The following is a 17,103-nucleotide window of genomic DNA, read 5'->3' as shown; positions in this document are numbered from 1 at the left end:
AATGCAAAATCATCATTTTTTCTCCGAAAATGGTAGAAAGAGCCCTGGAGGCAAGAACGGAGCAGATCCGGGAGCCGGGGCCTTGGACAACAAAGAGTTGAAAAACATGTCAGCGTTAGAGGATGGAGGGTGACCCATAACAGGCATAGCCCCCACCGGTGGAAGAGGCCCCGTAGGCCCCATATGACCTACAATTCCCAGGGGTCCCACGGCTGCGGTCGGGGCTAGTCCTGGCGGCATGGCCACCTGGGGCATCGCCTGGGGTATTGGCTGCGCTTGTGGCACCTGCTTTCCGGAGTTCTGAAGTAACGATAGCAACTTGGACTCGTCTTTGGTAGGGCTTCGTTGGGGCCCTTTGTTTGTCTGTTCAGGACCAAAGAAACTCGAAAATCTGGATGAGCCCGAGCTCGACGTGGCGAAAGTGTCTGGATTCGAGCCAGGTTCCTGAATTGGTTCATGGAAGTCGAATTCAGGTCTGGTGACTGGCTTTGGAACACTTTGGCTCGACTGGTCAGCTGCCACCGCACTCTCGGCTTTTTGGGCCTTCAAGTACTCATATTGGTTGACATCCTCCATGGGAACAGGCTCCCCGTTCCGTCTAAAAGTTTCTATCCGCATCTTGAGTCTCCATAGTTCAAAATCTTGGATAGAATTTCCCGTGATTGCGTCTGATTTCAGCACCCATTCTGGTGGTTCCTCCGTCTCCTTGGCTGTCTTTCTTGTATCCTTCTTTCGATCCTTTCTGCCACGCTGGTTTGGGTATTTGTGGTTATTGTGATTAGCATACGCGGTACGTTTCGGTTGGTCCAAGAGGAAAAACTCGTGCTGGTTGCTTGGCAGGTTCAGATGGGAAACGTCTGCACATAAAGGCGACCCCTTCAATGAAAGTAAGAATTCCGGGGAGTACACATGCTGCTTGGTAGAACGCCGTCTGGCATCCTTTGGAGATACATCCTCATCAGCACGAGCAGGAACCTCATTGACTTCCTGCCGCTGCTGTTTTTCCTTTTCAGCCTCCGCCGCAGCGTCAGCAAGCATCTTGGTGATCAAATTGCCATCCGACATTTAGCAACTCGAGCAGCTTCTACCCAGATGCGTGAACAAAAGTGGTACCTATAGTGCAAGGCTTGCAATCTAACCAAATTACGGTGTTGGTGCTTGTCTATCGCCCTTTTTTGCCTTGAATAGTTTCTCACTTATCTATGGTCTGAAAAATTTTTAAGTATACACACCATACTCCATTCCAACAGGAATTTGTTTGTTGCCATACACTCCGCGCCAGGAGATCGGAGTCGTCCATTCTGCAGGCTCGTTTACATGGAGCACACGTAAAAGCTGAGAAGCCAATTGCTTCGAATCGTTCGAGTTGTCGCCCTCGTACACAAAGATCGACAGAAATATCGCGTCGATCGACGCAGGAGGTGCGCCTCCGAGCTTCAAGGACCCTTTCACCTCGGGGCCCAGACTCGAGGTTTCCCCATTTTGACCCTCAAATGCGTCAATTATCAATTTGCCCATGCCGTCGAGTTCTGACTTGTCGGAGATCACTCCAATGCTGTTATCAGAAATTTTGAACGTCTCAAGGGTTTTGGCAATATCGTTGGCCCAGAGCAGAAACAAATGGTCCACGTTTTTGTCCTCGCGAAGACCAGCATCATTGCTTTGTAGAATCACCACCTTGCTGAACTGTGCCATTCGCACGAACGGCACGATCAGCTCCTTGAGATACTTCGCTATTAAACCAGGCAAGATTGGAGACCTTTGCTGCAAAATGGTCACCTGGTGTTGCTCGCTGTAGTAGATTTCCAGGCCTGATGTGATTCCCTGTTTGGGATCATCCACATAGTCCACAGGTGATGCAAATGGGTACAGGTAAATATCATCGAGTCTCGCCACTAGCTTCGCAGGCAGCGTGTGTATTAGTAGATCTGCCGCCAATTGAGGCGTATTCCCTATCGACACAACTGGTAATATAAGCTGAGAGCCTTCTAGCTGCTTGAGCACCTTTATGGGATCCTGACCATGAATCGGGTGGAACGACATCGATTAAATTGTAATTTAACAGAAAGCGACGCGACGATCCGTAGATTTCGGGATTTCAGAAAAAAAAAAAAAACTTGAAAAAAATCTTTAGATCAGGCCAACAGTTCAAATGACTGAAATTTGGGACGGGGAAGATGAAAATGCAAGTCTTGAAACTCTTAGGGATGTTTTGGTCAACAAAACTGGCGATGTGAAGTTGGCTCTTCGATTTCGCGCGCTCTTCTTTTTGAAATCTGTGGGAGCAGAGTTTGCAGAAAAGCCAGAAGAAGCACAAAAGGCTTTGGAATACATCGCCGAAAGCTTTCAGGATGAGTCTGAGCTACTTAAGCATGAGGTAGCTTATGTGCTAGGCCAGACAAAGAATATGAAAGCCGCTCCAATTCTCAGAAAGGTGTTAGCAGACACCCATCAACAGTGCATGGTCAGACATGAAGCGGCTGAAGCTTTGGGGGCCCTCGGGGACAGCGACTCTTTGGACCTGCTTTCAAAATATTATAATGATCCTAATGAAATGATTGAGATTAGGCAGACCTGCGAGCTGGCTATTGATCGTATCAAGTGGGCAAAGAGCGAGAAGGCCAAAACTGAAAATCTGCAAACATCCTTATACGAGTCTATCGACCCTGCGCCGCCACTACCAGTTGACAACGAGGAGAACGACAAAGTGGAAAAGCTACAACAAATTCTTAACGACCAGAGTCGGTCTCTATTTGAAAGATACAGAGCGATGTTTAGGCTTAGGGACATCGGCACTGACGAAGCATGCCTTGCCCTAGCCACTGGATTCGATGATGACTCGGCGCTGTTTAAGCACGAGATTGCGTACGTGTTCGGTCAGCTGTGCAACCCTGTCAGTGTTCCTGCTCTAATTAAGGTTGTCGGCAACAAAGCGGAAGCCGGAATGGTGCGACATGAGGCTGCAGAAGCATTGGGATCTATTGCAACAGAAGATGTTCTTCCTATCTTGAAAGGTTTTCTGCATGACAAGGACGATGTCGTGCGCGAGAGTGCTATTGTGGCCCTGGATATGTACGAGGCTGAGTAACATAGTGTCCTAATTGTTGGTTCTGAATCTGTAACCACATGATGTACAAGTGTAGAAAACGGTAGCACCTTCATCTGCGGACCGAAGTTGAAGAGTATGGTACTGCATTTCGTCATTACCACACTGTGGACATTTTTCTTTGATCGTAGCGCCTTCGTCCACTTCGCTTGTCTTGAGGGATGTTTTGACGAGAGACTTTTTGGACTTGAGAGAGGATGGAAAAGCATCTGGAGCAGTATGCGTCACCACCTTCAGATTGGCAAAGTTCTTACTTTCGTAGGTTCTTTTGCACATCTGACATTGTATCGAAGGCCTGTTTGCAAAAGAGTCAAGAAGCGTACCGCAATCTTGACAAAAAATCAAGGATCCAACGGTAGACATTGGAGGTTCTTTTTTTTGGAAATTTTTTAAGTGCACTCAAATATTTTTTACTCCGTCGCGACGGTCTATTTTTCGTTCACTTTTTTCCAACTACTATTTCTTCGCGTCCATGTCCCAAATGTCCCAACAAATGGAACTCCCAGACATGTCGAACGCCATTGTGGCGCAAGACGAAATGGGTCGTCCATTCATCATCGTGAAAGATCAGGGCTCCAAAAAGAGAACCCACGGCACCGAAGCTGTCAAGTCGCATATTTTGGCCGCAAGGCAGGTGGCTTCTATTTTGAAGACTTCGCTTGGTCCGCGCGGCCTGGACAAAATCCTGATTTCTCCAGACGGAGAAATCAGCATCACCAACGACGGTGCCACTATCATGTCCCAGATGGAGCTAAGCAACGAGATTGCAAAGTTACTTGTTGAGCTATCTAAATCGCAAGACGATGAGATTGGAGATGGAACCACGGGGGTTGTTGTCCTTACTAGTGCTCTTCTAGACCAAGCCCTCGAGTTGATTGAGAAGGGTATCCATCCTATCAAAATAGCACATGGGTTCGACAGGGCGTGTGAAATCGCCCTCGAACAACTCGACAGAATTGCAGATACTGTTTCCATTGATCTGGAGAATCTCGAAAACAACACCAAGCCTGAAAGCGAACTATTCAAGGCAGCCAAGACTTCCCTTGGCTCAAAGATTGTTTCCAAATGTCACGACCAGTTTGCACGCATGGCTGTCGAAACTGTGCTCAACGTTGCTGATCTGGAACGCAAGGATGTTGATTTCGAGCTTATTCGTGTCGAAGGAAAATTAGGAGGCTCTCTCGAAGATTCCAAGGTGATCAACGGTGTTATTATCGACAAAGACTTCTCTCACCCACAAATGCCAAAGAAAGTTGAGAATGCGAAAATTGCCATCTTAACATGTCCGTTCGAGCCACCTAAACCAAAAACAAAGCACAAGCTGGAGGTGAGCACTGTTGAGGAATTCAAAAAGCTCCAGACGTACGAGCAGGACAAATTCAAAGAAATGATCCATTGGGTGAAGCAGTCAGGTGCCAATATGGTGGTTTGCCAGTGGGGATTCGACGACGAGGCCAACCATTTACTTCTCTCCAATGAGCTACCTGCCGTGAGATGGGTTGGCGGAACAGAGATCGAGACCATTGCTATGGCCACTAACGGACGGATTGTGCCGCGGTTCGAGGATCTTACCGAATCCAAGCTCGGTCACGCTGGTAAAGTCACAGAGCTAGAATTCGGAACTACTAGAGACCATATGTTGGTGATAGAGGACTGCGATAATCCTCGGGCTGTCACTGCTTTGATTAGAGGATCTAGTAAGATGATTGTGGACGAGAGTATCCGTGCTCTCCATGACTCGCTCTGTGTGGTCCGCAACCTTATTAAAGACAGCAGAATCGTTTATGGAGGCGGTTCCGCGGAGATTTCGTGCTCCTTGCGTGTCATGGAGGAGGCCGACAAACAGAAGGGTATTGACCAATATGCTTTCCGTTCGTTCTCCCAAGCTTTGGATGTGATTCCGATGTCTTTGGCCGAGAACTCCGGTTTGGATCCTATTGAGACACTGACGCAACTTAAGGCAGACCATGTGTTGAAGCAAAACTCCAAGCTCGGTGTGGACTGTCTGGGGAATAACAACAACGACATGAAGGAATTGTTTGTGATTGAGACCTTGATCGGAAAGAGACAGCAGCTTCTGCTGGCCACACAGCTTACCAGAATGATCTTGAAGATCAACGATGTCATTATCAGCGGGAAGGATCAATACTAGCTAATAAATAGGTAATCAGACTAACTTTTGATATCACTCATTCTCCCTTCGAATTGGAAGCTTGTCGTACTAGTATCTGGTTGGTCAGATTGTGCGGGCTGTTGCTGTTCCTCAGCCTTTTCAATTTCTTGTTCCATTCTCGTTGGGTCGTAGAACGCGCCCCAGATACTTTGCAAATACGTGAACTCCTTACTGATGGCCACTGCGGTCTCAAGCGACCGGTCCAGATCCGCCATGCTGGTCATCACATCGTCCATGAGCCCAATAAGACTGGAAATATGTGCATCTCTAAACCTCTCAAATAGAGGAAGCGGTGTTTCATCCGATGAGTTCATTGATAAATAAACTTTTTCGTGTAGCACTTTTTATTTGATTTGCCTGCATGTATATAAGACCATTTATCAGAAGGCCGTTGAGGCGGCACATGGCCCAATGGCCGAAGTTTTGGGCAATCCAGCAGATGAGACTGATCTCGGAAGAGTCGATTTTGCGTCAGAGCGATTTGGGAGAAGATGACGATGCGACGAACACGGGTGTGATCCTCAAAGAGAGTAAGGAGACTCTTCTTTATTTTGACAGACTTACGCCTTTCAAGGCCGGACGATATGACTTCAGTAGATTACTAGGTTCATTTATTATGGATTATTCAGATAACGGTCTCAGAAAAAGGGTTCTCGATCTAGCTCAAAATAGCAACTCTCCACAGGCTTTGCAAATTAAGGGCTTCAAATACATCCCAAGAGATGGCGGAGCCTTTGTCAAGCTCGCCGTTCCACCGGATATGGATGTCAAGGTGTTCAACAAGCAGATTATGGACAATGTCAGCAAGAAATTCAACGACTCAATATGGCACTATCTAACTCATGTTCGATGCTTCCCGGTGAAAGGTACGCCATGGATTGAAGATCTTCGCAGATATCCTAGTCCCAGGATCAAGATATGGTATGAAGGGCCGCAACTGACGCAGGAAAACTTATACCTGTTGCTAAGGCGGTACGGAGAGATAAATGATATTATTCCGCCCCCTCCAGATTCGAAGGATCCATTCACAATTGTCATCTACAGGTCGACAAGAGCGGCTATCAGTGCACGGCACTGCGTGACAGGGATCAAGGTTGGCGACACCGTGGTCCATATCCAGTATGCGCCAATTGTGAAGGTCAACTTGATCGGAAATTTCATCAACAACCACTCTCGTATTGCTATTCCTCTGTTATTTGCCATCTTGGCGACATTAGCGGTTCTCGTGTTTGACCCGATCAGGTACTTCGCTGTCAAAGAGAAGGTCACGTCCAAATATTCTCTGGAAAAGAACCCGTATTTCCAACAGATCTCGAAATTGGCTTACAGGACTCGTGATACAATGTCCAGCGTTCTTTCGTTGCCTGAACAAACGCACAGAGAAATGATCAATGGAATGGATGGAATGTGGAAAGAGATGGAGATTGTTGCCAAAGAGCTGAAGCTGTGGATCGAGGAGAATGTTAACTCATTTATAGTCGTTCAGGGACCTCGGGGATCCGGTAAAAGAAATTTGGTCGAGAAGCATGTGCTGAAAGACAGGCCTAACTGTCTGTACATTGATTGCGAAAATATCATAAAGGGACGGAAGGATCAGGAGTTGATTAAGAACTTTGCTGATGAGTTTGGGTATTTTCCTGTGTTCTCGTGGTTGAACTCGGTCTCTTCGTTCGTGGACTTGATAGTCCAGGGTCTTACAGGGCAAAAATCGGGAATTAGTGAGTCCAAAGAGGCGCAGATCAAAAATATGCTATCTTTGACGAGTGCAGTCATTAGGGACATTTCGTTAACCAATTACCGTTCTACGAGCCGGAACGACGATGCTCATCTGAAAGAAGAGGACTTTCTACAGCAAAATCCACAGGACAAACCCGTCGTGGTTATTGACCGATTCCAGGCAGCTCGCAAAGCCAACAATGCTAACGCGTTTGTTTATCGAGAGCTTGCAGAATGGGCAGCAAGTATGGTGAGCATGAACATAGCCCATGTCATTTTCGTGACAGACGACGTTGGAAGCTTGGAAACCCTTTCAAAAGCCCTTCCAAACACTCCTTTCAAACGCTGTCTCTTAACTGATGCATCGAACTCAGCCGTGAGGAATTTTATTGAACAGCAGCTTTCGCACGATGATAGATTATCACGATATCTTGAAAAGGATAGAGATACCTTGATGAAGTGTGTCGAACCTTTCGGCGGCCGTGTGCTAGATCTCCAAGTGTTTGTGAGGCGCATGCGGTCTGGGGAAACTCCTGAGGAGGCCTTACATGGCATTGTAGCCCAATCCATCGAGCAGCTGAGTCAGCTCTTTACCAGAAATGGCGCTTCTGGTTACAGTGCATCTCAAGCATGGTGTATCATCAAATTATTGGCAGAGAAGGAGGTTGCAACTTACAACGACGTTTCTCAGCTCCCGTTGTTGAAGAGTGACACCCATAATATACTGCAGGCCATGGAGAACGCCGAATTGATCACTATCATCCGTGAGAAGGGAATGGTGAAAGAGGTGAAACCGTCGAAACCATTGTATCACTTGGCCTTCGAGACAATGGTCAAAGAGTCAAGAATATATCATTCGCTGGAGACGGACTATCTCACAAATCTTATTAAGTTCCAGCGCTCCAAAATAAGCCAGTTTGAGGAGGAGCTTCAAAAGTATAGTGGCATTGATGATCACAAGTTGTTCAGGGAGAGGCTTACCTATCTTGCCAATAAGATTGAGGCTAGCACCAAAAGCATCGTCGAATGCGAAAAGAAGCTTTCTGACCTCAAATAAACATCTGAATCATCTATTGGTTCTGCAGTCGCTCAGAGTCAATCCTCTTCAACGCCTCGCTTGCAGACAGTCTACAGGAGCTCTCGTACACCATCATACTGTTGAAAGTTTCCACGCATTGGGGATGATCCTTTAACTTGAACAGCAAGTCATCCGTAGATCTGCGGGTCTTGCGAAAAAAAGCAGTGTTCATCGCACCATACGATCGGGAAGACTTAACTTCTTGCCAATTATCGGGCGGCGACCCAAAAGTGTTGAATATGGATGCGAGTAAAGCTAGGTCGCTGTGTGCAGAGTCTTTTGAGTATGGCGTGGTGAATTCCTTGCTTGATATGAGCATCAGGATCACACCGGCAGACCATATATCAACTTTGTTACTATAGTCCTTGACCGAAAGTAACAGCTCTGGCGCTTTGTAATAGCCGGTTGCTATATCTGTAATTTTAGAGTCTCCTTTCTCCAAACCATTGTTGTCTGGCTCCATGTAGCTGATACCAAAGTCAATAATGACAGGTTCGAGTTCGCTAGGCGACTCGAACATTATGTTATTTGGATTGACGTCTCTATGGATGATGCCCTGACTATGGATAAATGCAAGCCCGCGGAGCAATCCTTTGAAAATTTGGATGATCTGAGATGTACTGAAGTTGTTTTCCCTTTTTTTCGTGATCGTACCATCCTGTAAGTTGAAGGCAGACCGCACTTTAGTATTACTTGCGATCACGCCGTTCAAGTCGGTTTTGTAAAAAGGGAACAGCAGCCCAATTTCTATGGGACTTTGGTAGAATGCAATAAGGCGCACAACATTTCTACCTATACTAGTACCATTCTCCTTATCTTCTTTATCTTGGGCATCCGCCAGTTTTCGTAGCAGCTTCAGCTCGTTTTTTACATTGTGTGGAGGCAGTTCATCCTCTGGCTCGGTGATTTTCAAAGCGTACTCGGAAAAGAAAAAGTTCGTATCATTCAGCGTCCTGCACAGGTAGACATCGCTAAAGCGGCCTCCGCCAATTCTTTTCCCCAATTCGAAATCGCTCTTCTTTATTTCCATTCAAATATTTAAACGTGATATTTTTTAGATTAAAAAAAATAATCTGACTACCTCACGCTATATCTCAGTTTCAGCGCTGCCAGGCACCCATTACCCCCTTGAATTTTATGTCATAATTTTCTGTTTCTTGCTACATCCTCTGCTCTTCTTCCCAATGAGCGTTCCTGAATGGACGCATATGGAATGTGACTGCTCCATTTTTAACGAGTATCCTCTGACTACAGAAAATGAGTCTCTTAAACTCAAGTCGCTCCAAAAAGCTCTCGCGTCGGAAGATATAGCATTACTCAGATACCTCGTAGCCACGAGATCAGGAGCCGTGAATAGGGAGCAGCGTGCAGTCATTTGGCCCAAATTGCTGGAGTTGGATTCCTGGAATCCTCCTCAACCTGTTCCGCACCTCAAGCACAAAGATCACGAACAGATTACCAAAGACATAGAGAGATCTTTTGTCTTTTATCCAAAAACGGATCCTGATGAGATGCTTTCATTACGTGGACGCCTGGACCATCTGATCAACAGTGCCTTGTGTGCATATCCGGGACTCAACTATTACCAAGGCTACCACGATGTTGCCTCGATCGCCGTTTTGATTTTCGATGACCTCATGGCTTACAAATTTATGACGAAACTTACACTCATGTACCTCAGAGACCACATGTTGCCGGACATTGAGTCTACAGTTAGAGAGCTCAAATTGATACCCGAGCTTTTATCTTTGGTGGATCCCAAATTACACGCTCTCATTGGCTCAATTGAACCCATTTATGCGCTGAGCTCAATGATCTCCCTCTTTGCGCATGATATCGCAGATTTCGACGGGCTGTGTTTAGTTTGGGACTTCATTCTGACCCAGAACAGTGCTGTCTTGGTGTACTATATTTATGTGGCGGTACTTGTCTTCTATAAAGATGATCTATTGAACGATCTGGATGATCTCTTGGGCAAGTCTTTCACGAGCGACGATACCCTCACAGAAGAGACTGAGTTGGATCTCGCGGACAGAGACCTTATCCATGTGACTCTGAACAACTTCATAAGTCACAATCTCAAGTGCAGTCATCTTTTCGAAATACTCAAGAATGCCTTGCGGTACATGGCCGATTTCCCGCATGGGACCTTGCAAACAACGAAAGACCTAAGCAAGTACAGCATGCTAAGGGCGGCATCCCTCAACCCGGAACTTATCCTTTTGCACACGAGCGAACAGGAGCGGTCTCTCAAACGTTCTCGCGTCTCCAAGGCACTTGTCTCGCATCACAAAACTCTTTCAATGGTTGTCAAGTGTTCCATCGGTATTGGCGTTGCAGGCTTGGTGCTCAAGTACTCCCTTGCTTCAAGCGGGATCCGTCCCAGACATCTTGGAATCTTCAACGCCGCGTCCTGGTGTTTTTCATCGGCGCACGGGTTTTTCGAAACGGTTTTCAACGGATTTGCAGAATAAGACAATTAAATTTTGAAGTAGTTGACAAAGAAGAACAACGCGGCAATGACCGCTCCAGTGGTGACGAGATTTGTAGACGATATTTGTTTGCTCTCGCATGTTCCAAGAGTGATCATACTTTTGTTTTGATTGAAGTAGCTTGGTTTTCTTTGCTCTTCGACCTCTAGTAGTTTTGGTGCGGATAGATTCTTCAAGAAGCCTTGTGCGTCGTGATTAGTCAAATAGAGCAAATCCTCCTCAACGTTGTCAAGAACGGTCTGCTGAACGTTTCCGAAGAAGTCAGTGATTAGCACCTCAGAGAGATTTCTTTGGAACAGGTCTGTGCGAACACCAGCATTGGAATGTATCTTCTCGAAAGTGTACGAGTCCACCAGATCCTGCAACGTCAATTTACTGTCTTTTTCCAGGTTCTCCAAAAATTCTAGGTTGAAATATGTGAAGCGATCGATGACGGCTACTCCGATCTCGGTATCTGAATGGTGAGAATATGAGCTCTCATGTAAATCGGATGAACCAACAGCCAGAATGTTTGGCGAGTAAAACTTGCTGTACATTGTGTTGGCCTGACAGGTATCAATCATGAAGAAAATTTCGTTGTAGCGCTTCTTCTCGTGCATTTCTTCAAAGGCGTCTGCGATGTCATAAGACGAAATCTCCTCCGCGTCTTGGAATTTCAAAAACTCATCTCCACCGTGGCCCGTCATGTAGATGAAAATATTGGAATGTTCATCGGTAAGCAGTCTTTTGGATTTGGGCTGCTCGTCGGGCCATCTGTCTGTTAAAAGACGAATGAAGTTCTCGACCGTCACTTCGTATCCACGGTAATCCACTTCGATATTATCTCCGTACAGCTCGAGCTGTCTGTCGGCATTATTGAAGACAAATCCAGGAAACGCGTTCCTAGGGTTGCAGGCTATATCGTCCGAAAGCATCAAGATGATTTGGGAGTCGGGAATACCTAGCCTCTTGACTGTTCTGTACATACTCAGCACGTTTGCCATATGCCTGTAGTTAAACCAGAACCTTGAGGTTGACACCAGAACCGCCCAGTTATTTGTATGCCTTGGTTCAGTGGTATTGAGCGCAAGACATGATGCCAGAACAAATGCCGACCACAAGATCTTGAGCACCCTCATCATAAAGCTTATTTAGGACTTGCGATAGTTTTTTTTCTGCGTTACAGGATCCAGTTTGGGCTGTGCAAACAAAAACATTGAATCGTAAATAAAACATGATGCGTATCTTGATACGACGATATAGCGTTTCGCTGACTGCACGGAACCAGGTCTCAAGCCTTGTCCTGCGTCCTTATCAACAGGAATGTGTTGACACGTGTCTAAAGTCGCTTGAGACGACCCGTCGAATAGCAGTTAGTCTGGCTACCGGAGGAGGCAAAACTGTCATATTCAGTCATTTGATTGACCAAATTCCACCGAATCCGAAAACTGGACGGTCAAAAACGCTCATATTGGTGCATCGCAAAGAACTGGCGGATCAGGCTATTGCATCCTTGCGAAGAGTATATCCTAAATACAAAATAGAACTGGATATGGCAAATCGCAAACCTTCTCATGCACCAGACATCGATGTCGTTGTTGCCTCGGTTCCAACTTTGAACAGGAGCACTCAGCGACTAGAGTCCCACGACCCAGGTGAATACAAAGCTATAGTCGTCGACGAATGCCATCACGGCGTTGCAGAATCATACACCAAAATACTGAAGCATTTTGGCTGCGATTCTGCTAATTGCGATATAGCGCTGCTTGGGTTTAGTGCCACATTGTCAAGGTACGATGAGTTGCCGCTTGGTCTTGTTTTCGACGAAATCGTGTATGACAAGAATCTGGTGGACCTCATTCGAGAAGGCTATCTGTCTGATTTTTCGTGGATCCAGGTTTCTGCAGGTCTAGAGCTCTCTCAGGTTTCCCTTGGTAAAGATGGAGACTACAAGATGGACGAGCTGGCAAATCACGTCAACAAGGATGAAATCAACTCCCTGGTCTTCCAAAGTTACCAGCATTTTGTTGAAAAATATCAACTGAAATCATCCTTGTTCTTTTGTGTTAATGTTGCCCATCTGGAAAGTTTGTCGCTCGTTTTTCGCTCCAACGGTGTGAATGCACAATATGTGACAGGAAATACGTCTAAATTCGAGCGTGAAAGACTGATCGCGGAATTTTCAAATGGGGAGCTGCCTGTTCTAATGAATTGCGGTGTGTTCACAGAAGGAACGGACATTCCTAATATCGACTCCATATTCATGGTACGTCCGACGCAATCCAAGACTCTCCTTACTCAGATGGTCGGGCGAGGGCTCCGGCTACATGAGAGCAAACATAGATGCTACGTGATTGATTTCGTGGATGCACACAAAGTTGGTGTCCATTCCAATCCTACCCTGGAAGGGAAGATGAAAACAACTGGAGTTAGTTTATTTGAAAGCGATACTGGTCGCGGACAACAGGGCGGCCCAGATATAGAAGACATCAAATACATGGAGTATGACACTCTTGATGGCTACCAAAAAATCTTTGAAAAGTTCAAGGAACAGCAAGTGGTCCAAACAGAAAACATATTCGGCAAGTTCAAGACAAGCCAGTTCCCATGGATCCAGTTGAAACGTGATGTCTGGGGACTCAACCTAGGGAAGGAAGAATTTTATCAGATCAAAATATACCCCACAGGAGCCAAGACCTTGTCACTTGTCAAAACCGTTCGTCGAGGTAAAATCAAATACCCAGAGTCTCAGCAGATAGCTGAGAAGGCGACCCTCGAGGAACTTTTTGCGGAATTGGAGAAACAACTTGAGAATTATCCTGAAAAATATCAAAGGTATCGCCAGACATTGATCCGCGGCGCAATTACTCCAAAACAGCGAGATTTCATTAGAGGCGTTACTATCAACCTGATCGATAAAAATCCTAAAATAGATCAAGCGAAATTCGCCGGATTGCTGGACAAAAAGCTTAATGCTATGAGCAAATTCGCTGCTTCGAACCTGATTTTTGCTTACACAGTTTCGAGAACGAACGCTCTCAAGCTGTTTGTCAAGCAACAGGTTCTTCCCTCGAAAGCACTTCAGAAATACGTAGTCTCGAAATGATTCATGCGCGCCAGTACTGAGCGAGACTGTGTAATCTGTCGATGACAACAGGCAAAAAGGCGTTCACGCTGTCATTGATGAGATTTTGGAAGTGCAGCACGGCTTCCTCGTCATTCAATTCGAGCATGAACTTTTCCTGGATTTTCCAGATCAGTTCGAACTTCTCGGTTTCGTTGGACATCCCGTTGCTTCCCGAGGTCCGTAAAACAGGGATAGAGGAATCTATCATGAGCTGGAAAATATTTAGAATCAGCGATGCATTTTTGCGTAATGTGATGTACGTGATGAAACAATAATTGCAGAACTTCTGGTAGTTTTCATTATTAAGTCCTCCCATTCCTTCTATAATCTGTATTGGCAATTTCATAAGGGGAGGAAATGGTTTCGGATCTTGCCCTAAGATGTAGCCGAAATCAGCGTGGAAAAAGTAGCCGTCAGTGGTCAGCAGTAAGTTTTCCAGATGACGATCGCCCACACCCAGTATATATGTCAGAACACAGTAGCCAGCACATGACCTGACATAGTTGTCCATAACTTCGGGTTTGACACCCAGAGGTGCCACAGGATCCGGGTTGTAAGTTTGCAAGTAGCTGAGAATGGTCAGGTGTTTTTGAAGAATGGAGGATAACGAAGAGTTGGGAATAAACTGAATGAGTCCTTCAACAGATCCCAATGCCATAATCTTGTAGGGTTTCAGCTTCATGTCCAAATTCTCATTCAAGAGTATTCGCTCGACGAGAGTCATGATTTGAATCACAAACTGATCTTGTCGTAAATCGTCTCCTATTTTGTACATGATGGGGTAAGGAGGGCCTTCAATAGTCTTGAATACAATTTTCAGGGGATTCAAGCTGCTCTTGAATACGCTTGACTCCTCGGGAATAGTTCCTATCACATGAACACTTGGATCCAATGGAAGCTGAACAGGTCCAAAATCCAAAAGGGACTCGTATTCTGACACGGACTTTCTTGACGACTTGAGCCTTGTTGCCTTGAACTTTTGAGCCAAAAGAGCCTTGAGTGCCTCAATTTTCTTCTGCGTGGGATCCTTTTTGAGGTCAACTTTGATCGTCTTTGAAATCGAATGCAATCTCCCTATAAGTTCCACTTGGTTTCTCAGAGTCCATATTTTGTCTGAGCCATTTCTACTCACGCCCAAATTAGCGATGAAATGAAGCAGAGTTCGAAGAAATATATGCTTGACGCACTTTGCTGGGACCTGTGATCCACGGGCAGCTTGGTCAGGAGCATACTCTGTTTGTTCACCTGCGTTGGCTGCTCTCTGATTTCCAGGTGCGGTTTTGTATCTTTCTCGCTCATCATCCACTTCAACCTTGAGGTTCCAATAGAAGAAATTGGACAGCCGTTCACTGTTCGCCGAGCGCTCAATCAAGAAATTGGCTAAAGGAGATTGCAACCTTGGCAGCTTCTCGATTATCTTTTTTTCCGGGTTCGTTATGTTAGGATTATTGAGCAGCTTAACCACTGGGTCTTCATCTTCGGTGTTTATGACTTGAAATTCGCTGGAGTTGGTGGTGTATGTCGAGTCTTCGAAATCCAGAAATTCAGAATTCTCTTCAGAATTGTTGTCTTCTTCACCATCATCGTCGATATCTGTCCTCGGGCTCAAATAGTTTGCTTCATTTTTAATACACTGAACCAACTGAACCATGTACATTTCCAAGTCGTCGTCTGAGGCCAGTCTAAGGCGTTCCAGAGCCATGTTCCTGACAATGTAATTTTTGTAATTTGCACTCAGTAGCTCCAGACAGTCGACTATTTCCATCTTCCGAATGAACACATTTGAATATGGATCGGTGTTCAGGTTGTTTATGATCACCAAAAACTCATTGACCTCGAAATCATCTTCCCAATCAATACACTTGATAAAGTTAATAACAAAATTGTTGAACTCAGTGTTATTTTTGTTCAGAATGAGATTATTCAACAGGAAGAACCTATATTTCCATATCATGTTCTTTTCCTTTTGGCTGAGCTTTTCAAAAAATTGCTTGTGCAGAATCTTAGTGAGCTCAGCCCTCAACTTCAGCGTAGGCTTGATGTCTTTATCCAGTGATGATGACTGGTGAGTCCTCTCCAATCTTCTGAATTTGCTTTCGATAGGGTCCTCAATGATTTCCGATCTGTATTGATCCGGATCAAAAATGGCTGGTCTTCTCTGCTTCGCTAAGTCTTGAAGGTTGCTTGATTGTATCTCGTTGAACAACAACTGATCTCTATTGCTGACATTGTTCCTTGCAACTGCATTCATGACGTGAGACTCAGAAGTAGTGATGTTCAAAGTGGCATATTTGACGTCGGAATATACTATTGGAATCTCAAACTGCGCAAGCTCCAAGTTGATATGCACATCTCCCGTTCTTTTTGTAATCGATAGCTGTTGCTTGAGTTTAGCGGCTTCCTTGGCATTTATCTGCTCGATTCTGCGAAACGTTAATTGGTCCAGCCATTCAACTGGACTAGCTTCTCCGTGTTCCCTCTGCTTAAGTTTGGCCTCCAGTATTTGCATTTGGCTCTGTTTCTGTTGATCCAACTCTGTCTCTCCATCTGCAAAATCCACTTTCAACCTCTGATAGCCTTTCATAAGCGTGCAGTTTTCCTGGTTGAACAAATATAATCTACATTCTCCTAGTCGGTTTTCTGAACCCGTTTTCAACTTGTAACTGAAAAGAGATAAAACAAGAACAGCGTCAAGAGGAAGTTGCGAATAGTCTATTGGTAAATCGATCCAGTTTCCACGTGACGACTTTTTGGAATTCCCGTTGGAGTAAGCCACACTGGTTAACACTGGGACCGTAAGCTGTTTTCCTGAAGACTCAACGTAGACATAGACATATATCTCACTAATCGGCTGGTCCTTGAGCTTTGCCTGTATGATTCGAGAAGTAGCACTGTGCTTATCAGGTGAGAGAAATTGCACGATCCTTTGGGTGTAGTCGTTCAGCCCATTTATTCGAAATCTGATCGGCAGCTTTAAGTCCTTTGAAAGACAAAAACTGACTGAGTTCTGACTCTTGGAGTCGTAATTCATAAGTACAAGAGTGCCAAAAACTAGCTTACCGTGAATTCAAATACACACGAAAATAAACGGTTGCACAGCCTTACTACACTTTTAGATGTTAAACCGGGGATTGTGGCGTAGATTAGTGCCAAAGCAGAGGTTGCTCATTGCGGGCAACTCATCTTAAAAAAGATATCTAGAAGCCTGTGAGAGAGTCACTCAAGCAAAGATCCGTTTTTGTCTCATGTCATGGTTGATACTCGGATACCCAGATAAAACTACAGCAAGAATGCGACCCAAAAATCATTGCTGGACTCTTTCTAATCAATCACCGCCAAAATTGCAGGTGATCCTAATCTCGCGTTGATACTAGTCGCAACAACAGTTTGTTTGCTCCTTTACAATAAACTTAGTATCATTAATATTAATAG

At 45.3% G+C, this 17,103-nt stretch overlaps 12 protein-coding genes across 12 annotated transcripts; 5 read left to right on the top strand and 7 right to left on the bottom strand.

The window, feature by feature from the left end:
• Positions 1-12: 12 nt before the first annotated feature.
• KL911_001597 (uncharacterized protein) lies at positions 13-1,065 on the bottom strand (the record flags this gene model as incomplete). Its single annotated transcript, XM_043196572.1, has 1 exon — positions 13-1,065. The coding sequence occupies one exon, from the start codon at positions 1,063-1,065 to the stop codon at positions 13-15; it is 1,053 nt and encodes a 350-aa protein (XP_043055358.1).
• A 153-nt stretch (positions 1,066-1,218) lies between these two features.
• KL911_001596 (uncharacterized protein) lies at positions 1,219-2,043 on the bottom strand (the record flags this gene model as incomplete). The annotated part of the gene is made up of 1 exon (XM_043196571.1): positions 1,219-2,043. The coding sequence occupies one exon, from the start codon at positions 2,041-2,043 to the stop codon at positions 1,219-1,221; it is 825 nt and encodes a 274-aa protein (XP_043055357.1).
• Positions 2,044-2,152: 109 nt separating this feature from the next.
• On the top strand, positions 2,153-3,088 carry KL911_001595 (uncharacterized protein; the record flags this gene model as incomplete). Its single annotated transcript, XM_043196570.1, has 1 exon — positions 2,153-3,088. The coding sequence occupies one exon, from the start codon at positions 2,153-2,155 to the stop codon at positions 3,086-3,088; it is 936 nt and encodes a 311-aa protein (XP_043055356.1).
• Positions 3,089-3,097: 9 nt separating this feature from the next.
• KL911_001594 (uncharacterized protein) lies at positions 3,098-3,469 on the bottom strand (the record flags this gene model as incomplete). The annotated part of the gene is made up of 1 exon (XM_043196569.1): positions 3,098-3,469. The coding sequence occupies one exon, from the start codon at positions 3,467-3,469 to the stop codon at positions 3,098-3,100; it is 372 nt and encodes a 123-aa protein (XP_043055355.1).
• A 118-nt stretch (positions 3,470-3,587) lies between these two features.
• Positions 3,588-5,258, top strand: KL911_001593 (uncharacterized protein; the record flags this gene model as incomplete). Its single annotated transcript, XM_043196568.1, has 1 exon — positions 3,588-5,258. One exon carries the CDS (start codon positions 3,588-3,590, stop codon positions 5,256-5,258), a length of 1,671 nt encoding a protein of 556 aa, XP_043055354.1.
• Positions 5,259-5,278: 20 nt separating this feature from the next.
• KL911_001592 (uncharacterized protein) lies at positions 5,279-5,593 on the bottom strand (the record flags this gene model as incomplete). Its single annotated transcript, XM_043196567.1, has 1 exon — positions 5,279-5,593. One exon carries the CDS (start codon positions 5,591-5,593, stop codon positions 5,279-5,281), a length of 315 nt encoding a protein of 104 aa, XP_043055353.1.
• Positions 5,594-5,640: 47 nt separating this feature from the next.
• On the top strand, positions 5,641-8,052 carry KL911_001591 (uncharacterized protein; the record flags this gene model as incomplete). The annotated part of the gene is made up of 1 exon (XM_043196566.1): positions 5,641-8,052. The coding sequence occupies one exon, from the start codon at positions 5,641-5,643 to the stop codon at positions 8,050-8,052; it is 2,412 nt and encodes an 803-aa protein (XP_043055352.1).
• A 13-nt stretch (positions 8,053-8,065) lies between these two features.
• On the bottom strand, positions 8,066-9,103 carry KL911_001590 (uncharacterized protein; the record flags this gene model as incomplete). The annotated part of the gene is made up of 1 exon (XM_043196565.1): positions 8,066-9,103. The coding sequence occupies one exon, from the start codon at positions 9,101-9,103 to the stop codon at positions 8,066-8,068; it is 1,038 nt and encodes a 345-aa protein (XP_043055351.1).
• A 154-nt stretch (positions 9,104-9,257) lies between these two features.
• Positions 9,258-10,547, top strand: KL911_001589 (uncharacterized protein; the record flags this gene model as incomplete). Its single annotated transcript, XM_043196563.1, has 1 exon — positions 9,258-10,547. The coding sequence occupies one exon, from the start codon at positions 9,258-9,260 to the stop codon at positions 10,545-10,547; it is 1,290 nt and encodes a 429-aa protein (XP_043055350.1).
• Positions 10,548-10,552: 5 nt separating this feature from the next.
• On the bottom strand, positions 10,553-11,686 carry KL911_001588 (uncharacterized protein; the record flags this gene model as incomplete). Its single annotated transcript, XM_043196562.1, has 1 exon — positions 10,553-11,686. One exon carries the CDS (start codon positions 11,684-11,686, stop codon positions 10,553-10,555), a length of 1,134 nt encoding a protein of 377 aa, XP_043055349.1.
• A 92-nt stretch (positions 11,687-11,778) lies between these two features.
• KL911_001587 (uncharacterized protein) lies at positions 11,779-13,650 on the top strand (the record flags this gene model as incomplete). Its single annotated transcript, XM_043196561.1, has 1 exon — positions 11,779-13,650. One exon carries the CDS (start codon positions 11,779-11,781, stop codon positions 13,648-13,650), a length of 1,872 nt encoding a protein of 623 aa, XP_043055348.1.
• Position 13,651: 1 nt separating this feature from the next.
• KL911_001586 (uncharacterized protein) lies at positions 13,652-16,702 on the bottom strand (the record flags this gene model as incomplete). The annotated part of the gene is made up of 1 exon (XM_043196560.1): positions 13,652-16,702. The coding sequence occupies one exon, from the start codon at positions 16,700-16,702 to the stop codon at positions 13,652-13,654; it is 3,051 nt and encodes a 1,016-aa protein (XP_043055347.1).
• Positions 16,703-17,103: the final 401 nt, after the last annotated feature.

Source organism: Ogataea haglerorum (assembly GCF_019207285.1).
Source record: "Ogataea haglerorum isolate 81-453-3 chromosome Unknown 81-453-3_NODE_4_length_651989_cov_98.092404, whole genome shotgun sequence".
NCBI classification, from domain to species: Eukaryota; Fungi; Ascomycota; class Pichiomycetes; order Pichiales; family Pichiaceae; genus Ogataea; species Ogataea haglerorum.
This window is presented reverse-complemented; position numbering and strand designations above follow the sequence as displayed.